This window comes from Calidris pugnax, unplaced genomic scaffold (genome assembly GCF_001431845.1).
Source record: "Calidris pugnax isolate Ruff unplaced genomic scaffold, ASM143184v1 scaffold281, whole genome shotgun sequence".
NCBI lineage: Eukaryota > Metazoa > Chordata > Aves > Charadriiformes > Scolopacidae > Calidris > Calidris pugnax.
Window position 1 is genome coordinate 1,215,823 of NW_015091028.1, and position 7,819 is coordinate 1,223,641.

General features: G+C 46.9%; 1 protein-coding gene across 1 annotated transcript in view; it reads right to left on the bottom strand.

Annotated features, from left to right (window-relative positions):
- Positions 1-480: 480 nt before the first annotated feature.
- Positions 481-7,819, bottom strand: part of LOC106896183 — a 14,091-nt gene continuing 6,752 nt past the window's right edge. The window contains exons 4-11 of the mRNA XM_014955961.1: positions 6,838-6,930; positions 6,144-6,248; positions 5,341-5,450; positions 4,226-4,420; positions 2,886-3,048; positions 1,884-2,049; positions 1,611-1,705; positions 481-984 (exon numbers count right to left, since the gene is read on the bottom strand). Of these exons, the coding sequence (XP_014811447.1) occupies positions 899-984; positions 1,611-1,705; positions 1,884-2,049; positions 2,886-3,048; positions 4,226-4,420; positions 5,341-5,450; positions 6,144-6,248; positions 6,838-6,930 (1,013 nt within the window). The 3' untranslated portion in view covers positions 481-898. The remainder of the gene's footprint in view (positions 985-1,610; positions 1,706-1,883; positions 2,050-2,885; positions 3,049-4,225; positions 4,421-5,340; positions 5,451-6,143; positions 6,249-6,837; positions 6,931-7,819) is intronic.

Sequence of the window (7,819 nt, forward strand, 5' to 3'; positions counted from 1 at the left end):
CAAATCTGCAGTGCACATGGCAGTGTTTTGAAGCCAGTCGCTTGTCTTTGGGCCCTAACTCATTGTTTCCTTGGTTGAGGTTTGTCTTTATTAAGAGTGAAATTCCCTCGTCCCTGACTCCCCTCCCCAACCCAGGTCTTATTTGCTTTTTGGGGGAGAGGAAGGTTCTGTTCTCTGCTCTTGGCAGAAAACTCCCTCCCCTCCATGCCCCATAAAGCTGGTCCATGTGCTCAGGGACCAGGGGCCACCCGACCCTCTGCAGCTCCCGGCTTGGCCACAGACCCACCTCAGCCTCTGCCTGCAGGGAATGGCTGTGGAGATGCCAGAGAAGGACAGGGGATGAGTTACTCGCTGTAAGCCTTGTGTCAGGACTGCGCCTTCCAATATTTATTCCTTCCTCTGGTGCTTAGCCATGGAGCCTTGCAATTTTTGGAGGATGAATAGCTCAGTGGAAACCAAATGAAACCCAAAGCCTTTTCCTTATGTTCCAGAAAGAGGATTTATTTAGTGGATTTTAGCAGTTTAAAATACACAGATCTGAGTGTTGTGGAAGGGGATATACAAGCGGGCAGGACATTCACAGTTCAAGGCATGTAGGAAACACAGGCACTCCGGGAATTCCTGCAATAAAGCACCAGCTCCTGACCCTGCTGGTGCTCCGTGGGCAGGTCTCCCGGCGGTTTCAGGCACTTACTGGAGATAAACAATAAATGGCCGCAGAAAGCTCCCGGGAGAGATGCTGGGTGGGGAAGTGCTGCTGTTTCCCAAGGAGGCAAGTGCTTGATTAAAGAAGGTATGGCTTTCACATGGCCACGTGCCCCAGTGAGGCGTGGGATGCCTCGTGTCCTTCATTGAGACCAGATGCTGTTCCTTTGCTTGGGGAGAGTTTCCGTCGGTTTCAGACAACTCTGTTCTTCACACTCTCAAATATCTGCATCACCTTGCCTGCTGGTATGCAGCCTTCTCTCACGATGGTGATGCCGCCTTCCCAGAGGAACAATGAGAAAGTCAGAATAATCCCCAAAGGGTGAAAGAAAGGGATGGGGATGCAAAGGAACACCCTGGACCAGTAAAGCCGTTCAAACGCTCAGGACAAATAATAAAGTTGTGCAGCAAGAGGAGCTGAAACTTTGTCAAAAGCAAAAACACCCACCAACCCTGAACCCACACTTTGGTTTTCCAACTAAGGGAGTTTGGTTTTCCACTAGAGGATCCTACGCAAATGGCAAGCCAGATCCAGCCTCGGCTTGTGCTGTTACATCATTGCGAATGAGCTCCTGTAACACCTTCATCCTGGTGGTCTACAAGGAGAACACACCCTTCCTTTCAGAAGCATCCACCCTCCCACTTGAGGCATTTTTGCTCTTTTAAGGCAGTTTTTGCTTGCACAACCGTGTTTCTCCTCACTGCCTTGTTCCCTGTCAACACAGAGGTCCTCCAAGGACATCTTTTGTTTGTTTCTCTTCATCAACATGTTTGCAAATGTCCAGGCACTCAAGAACAGTTACTCTTGGAGCACACTGTGCTGCCAGATTGATACTATTGAAAGGGATGGAAACGTCCCAGGAAAACGCAATTGCTGACATAGAGAGGGTGGTTCTCACACTCACTTTCATCAATCTTTGTGCAGTTGACCACGGTTGATGCCACCACCTCATCAGATTCTCCATCACAGAGAACACCCTCCAGCTTATGGCCAAGGCGCCTGTAGGGGGAAAAAAAACCAACAAAACTACACGGTATCTCATATGACATTGTGCTGAAGTTCCCCTCAATGCAGGGCATCAAATCGTGATCTATGCACCACTTAAACTTGCTGGCCTCCCACCTGATGCTGTCCTGGTTTGCATTGGGATAGAAATGCCAAGGAATGAGGTACTCACGAGATGACCATGTCGTGGTGCGTGCTGTCAACCTCTCCGCTGGGGTTGGCAGAGGTGATTGCCAAGGGCCCCGTCATGTCGATGAGGTGCACCAGGACAGTCAGGTCGGGCACTCTGATCATGATACTGTCTTGGGTTCCCACTCGGCTGTAGCCTGCTCCAACCCCTTGGAAGACAGAGGACGTTGGCCAAGGCAAGACAGACACAATACCTGGCCTGGCATCAGAGGAATACCTCCTGCTTTCCTTGCTAGTGACCCTGCTCTGCACCACAAACAAAATTGCAGACCTCTTTGCACAGTTTCAGAGAAGCTTCTTGATCAGAAATCCATGTGAGCAGCTGTAAGATTTTGGGACTAAGTACAGAAGGAAAAGATTAACGGCTGAAGACCAGCATAGCTGCCTTCATGGACATGGGATCTACCAATACCACAGAGTCTATCTTCTTGTGATCATTGCCTACCCTCCCAACCCCCGTCACATACCTCTGCCTGCCAAGAATGAGTAACTCCCATGGTTTCTTCAGTCTTTACTGTTTTCATTGATTCCCAGGAGCCAGGTTTGAGTGTGAATCATACTGTGCTCACAGTGGTTTGTGTCCATATGGTAGGAAGGAAGAGGCGAGGAGAAGGGATGCCCATAGGAACCCTGTCCCCTGGGGACCTCTTGTGTCTTTGATGCTCCACCCAGGGGTTGCTCATTCCTAACTAACAGCTACGGGCTTGAAAGAGGTGACTCTCCCAAGCTGATGAGCCTCCCTTCCTTCGAGTCTGACTGAGTTAAAGAAATCATCATGCTGGCTCATACGGTTAATGAATCATTCCAGCTCATTAACACCCTCTGCTAAACATTTTTCAAGGCATGTAGGAGCTGCAGAGATGATTTCTCAGGACAGAATGAACAGAATCTCTCCCCACTGACATCCCAAGGGGTGTGTGGGTTGGAGACCCGCTGTGTTGAAAACATGAAAGAGGGAGAGAAAGGGCTGTCCTGTTCATCTCACCTAACTTCTTCAGCCACTCTCCTTTCTGGATAATGCAACCGATGCCACCAGGGTAAACATTTTCCATGAATTCCCAAAGCAGGGGGCTGATGGGGGGAGAAGCCGCTCGCAGCTGGTCCAGGTTTGAAATAAAGATGCAGATGGGCTTTTCTTGAGGCCTGTCCTGCAAAAAAACAGAAGAGAGGAAGGAAGAAAATAGGTGGAGAGAGGAAGTTTGGGTTGAGAAGATCAAAGCCCACTGGAATCCTGGTTTGCGTGCTTCCTGGGGACCAGAAGCTCCAAGCAAGCAAGATGCTATCTCTGCACAAAATGCTGAGCGCAGGAGGGGACTGCAGGATGTGACTGATGCCACAGCTCAGATCTGTACGTGCAAAGTGAAGAAGAGAGAGAACAGGGGTCTGCCCTTGGGATCTTGGTGGGATACATCCAAATCCCTGCTTTAGACACAACCAATGGAGGGACGGTGAGGTTCTGCTCATCACTGGTGCTTTTAACATCTTATACACCAGGGGCCTGATTTTCTTTTGACTTATTCTGGTATAAATCAAGGTGAAAGCCACCGATTTACAACGGGATAATGGAAGGAGAGCCTGACGCCCTGGAAAACAACACCTACATGACCACTTCAGTTCTTCAGTGCTTTGAAATAAGCTTGCTGCAAAACGAACAGTGATAGGGAGGGAAAATAAAAAGAGCTCACAAAGCGGTGTCATTTCAGTCCTCAACTGACATCAGTTTCTGTGGGGCCAAATGACTAAGGAACTGGGCATGTATTTACATTCTGTTTATATTATCTCATCGTCAGGGAAGGTTAGCACTGGCACCAAAGCAGGAGAGAAAAGACTGCCTTTGTTGCTGATGTTCACACCAAGTGCCAGCTGAGATAGTCTGTTATGCTTATTTCTCCAGGCTAGCCAGGAAATTGCCTCATGGAGAAGGGACGGGGCCAGGCTGCAAAAGTTGTATTGAAGGTGCAAACTTTGGTTCTGGCTCCAGCACTGAATGTCTCCAAAAATCTGGGGGAATTTAGAGCTGGGATTCTGATTCAGCACTTCGTGAGGCAGAGAGGACAAATACAGGTTTGGACCCACTTTGTGACAAGCGTCGGGGCAGTTCCAGTTTGGGGTTGTGCTTTGCCCCCGCTGTGAAGCAGGATGGAGCCACCCCAGATCACCCAGCTCAGAAAATGGTCCAAATATAATGTTTTGGTGTGGCTGTTCATAAACTCTACCCACGGTCAAATCGCAAGTCTTAGGACAACTTGAAACAAGGGGCTCCCATTTCTGCTTCTATGGGACATAAACAGGATCCAAATAGAGACGACAGCCTTGAATTCACACCTTGATCCTGTAGACCTTCTCGATAGCCTGGGGGTGTTTGCAGGAGGCTGCCAACGCGTACACAGTGTCTGTGGGGACTCCACACACGGCCCCCGTGTTCAGCAAGTCAGCAATGGTCCTCAGGCCACTCGTACAGTGGGACTTGGGGCAGACACAGGGTGGAGGCTCTTGGGTGTCCTTCTTAGAGCTCTCAGCCTGGCAATGAACAGGAGGCAACAAAGCCATTAAGGTAGGAATAAGCAAAGAAATGAAACACAGGGCAGGATTCAACCCACCCAAATACAGGTGTCTCACTGTGCCACGCTCCCTTGATAGTCCAAGGGCAGAGGCAGCACTTCTTGGGATGCTTCACCTGAAGTAGGTGAGGTAGGTTTGTCCCAGTAATAAAATCAAAGAGACCAGCTCAGGTGAGGATGTTTGAACTGCTGATGCCTAGAGTTACAGGAGAGAAATCCCACCCAGTACAGTGACCGCTTCCTGGAGAAACAGCTGCTCTCCAAGATGACCTAAGGAAACTGCTAGGGAATCTTAAATCCAGAGGAACTTGAGTAAGATCAAGTTTCAAGTGTTTTCTCATGAGTCTTCATGGTTACAAACGCTGATTTAATGAAAATGTTTCTCTGCAGCAGGAATTAGAACTGTCAGATCAATCAGCCCAGTCAGGTGGAACTGCCTTGGTCAGACATACAAGATGGTAGAAAAAGTTCAAAGTTAGCAGATACAGTGGGGAGCTCTCGCCACCCACTTTGGGAAAATTTTAACTCCCTAATTTCCCGCCTCCAAGGTTATGGTCTTTAAAACTTCAGCCTGCCAACAATTCTTGGGTTGGAGATGGCTAATTCCACAGGACCATGGAGACAGGCATTTTGGAGCAAGGTAGGAGTTCTGTAAATTTCCCTCCCCTTTCTCCAAGTTTCCCAACATGTTATTCATAATGAAGACAGCTTGTTTTCAGCTCCTTGCAGAAATGCTGTGACTGGGATTTCAAATGGCACTAAGGGATTCAAAGGAAGGACACTCAATGGAAATTTGAACTCCCATAGGGAAGACCAAAGACTCCCGGATACCCCCTCCTGACCAGGGAAGCTAACACCATCGTGCAAAAAATCTCTTACTGTGAACAGAGGGGGTCCCATCATCATGAGATCCTTCCCAAACATGCAGTTTGCAAGTGATGCTGTTGCTCCATAGAAGCAGATGATGCTGAAGATGCTTAACATCGCAACTGGAAAAAAACCCAGAGAGTCAAAGGCAGGAAGGGTGATGACAAAGTTTTGTTTTCTGCTATGTCCCACGACTTCCCCGCAAACTCACAGGATTGCAAACTCACTTCAGTCTTTCCTGTCATGCAACATTTGCGGTCCAACATATTTGTGGGTCTAAGAATTCAAGGCATTTCTAGGCTTTCCTACCTGTCCATCTTTTGCCATGTGGCTTTTTCTTTTTTTTCCTGGTGGAAAAGCTTCCACAAAGCATCTTGCTAAAACACTCTACGTAATTAAAAATAAAATTCTCACTTTCTGCAAAGCCAAAGCTTCAACAGAACTGCAGCCGTTCACACCAGTGACAAGTTCAGTTCATCCAAAATCTCAGCTGACTGAACAACTACTAGAAAGTAGGAGGGTACACAACCTCAGGAGATTGTCTTGATTCAGCAGTATCAGCCACACCTAAATGTTTGTTAGAAAGCTCAAAGGCCTGGGGATGGTATGAGGAAAGGTTTCCTCCTCCAGTTGTGGAGCTGAAAGGCTCAGGGTCTGTAGTTTGCACACACACCAATCTTCTGGGGAAAGATGACACACTCTTCTGCTTGCTTTTTTCCATGCTGAGCTTGTGCAGAACTTTGTTCCCCAACCAGGAACCCACTCACTGCACTCTAGAGGTGGAGGTTTGAGGATCAAGTTCACCTAAAACTCACTTTCAAATGGCAATGGAAGGTTCTCCAATGTAAAGAGCAGAAAACAAATGGTCAAGAGCTCCATTGCGAGGGTCATGCAGAGAAGCACCACGTTGAAAGTGGAAGCTGTGAAAAGAAAGAGAAATAAGAGGGACTCGCATCAGAGAATGGCCCATAAATATACATGTGAAACAGCAGAAGAGTGTCTGAATCAACTTGTTCTCTTTTTGATTAAATTAAGCACTCCATGATCTGACTTCCCTGTGCATGGAGGAACAGAGAGGTACGGCGATGGTTTGTTCAGCCCTCAGCTTTCAGGAGAGGAGCTGCCAAAACCTTAACCTGCCAGTACACTGTGCTCACATGGAAAACACTTCTCAGGCAGCCAAGAAGATTCTGATTTATAGCAGCTGGGCTAGAGGGTGACTGTGGGTATGTGCCAGTGGCCCAGTCCGTCTGACACTTTCACCTTATTTGAACCTTTTATTTTCTTTGAAATGTTCTTCAGTTCCCTTATGACTGTTTCTTCTGAGCCCAGCTCAGCTTCTGTTACTGGCTGTGGGCAAAACATTTCAATTCTTGCTTAATCGGAGCAACAGAGAGAGCTGAGACTCCCTCAGTTCTGCATCTCAACCACAGGGGGACCACAAATGCTATTAATGGTCTGGCTCCAAATACCCCTCCATAAACAATCATATGTGGAACTGAAACTTACCTAAAACAATTAAAAAAGCATTGAGCACCAAAAAGGCAATAGAACCAGCGGTGAATCCTTCGCTGCTCCCCGCACCGATGTTCACCAAGTGGCCTGAAACAGGACCAGCAGATTTTAGTTGTGAGCAAACCAGTAAGTGTGGTGTAACAGAAGGACATGTATCTGCAGCTGGAATGACTGCAATCCCAACTAATTGATGTCGGCTACTACAAAGCCAATCTACCACATGGAAACTCATTGCTTCTGCAATGCAAAGCATCTGAGGTATTAACTGAAGAACCAGTGAGGGTTATCCAAAACAGCGGGTGATTTTACCTCCAGCTTGTAACAAACAGAGTCTGGCTGAAAACATTAACAGCCTCTTGCCATACCTCTTAAGCAATAGCTTTAACTTTCCCCACAGGTGCTCATTTTAATAGGACCTGGCATGAAGCCTGTAGGAACATGCTGCCCACCTGGAGCTAAATAAGGCTTTTTAAAGCCCAGGCTCATCATTCTGAGATCTTCTTTCATGGCTATGACCAACTGAGATGAGTTGCTCCAGGCTTCTGAAGGATAAATTTGGAACCCAGAATCTTCCACTGCCTAAAAACCTATCTCCTGAGCTGTTGTTCTGAGATAACAGCCTGGGGACAGTTTGAATGCTTTCTCACAATAGTTTAACAGGGAAATTTTGACCTCTGTTGGAGTTGAAGACACAACTTGGACTCCTGTAACTGTGAGAGGACCAAGTGACTGTAGCAACAGCAACCAATAACGTGAGCATAAGCTGGCATGTTTGGCCATCTTTTTACAAGGAGGAATATTGGTGTCACTGAATCTCCTGGCAGTAGGAATTACTTTGGAGAAAGCAATCTGGGATTTCCTAAAATACAACCTTCCTCTTTTTTTTTTTTTTTTTTTTTTTTTTAAAAAAAAAAAAAAAAAAAAAAAAAAAAAAAAAAAAAAAAAAAAAAAAAGTTCTAGGAAAAATATTAAACCC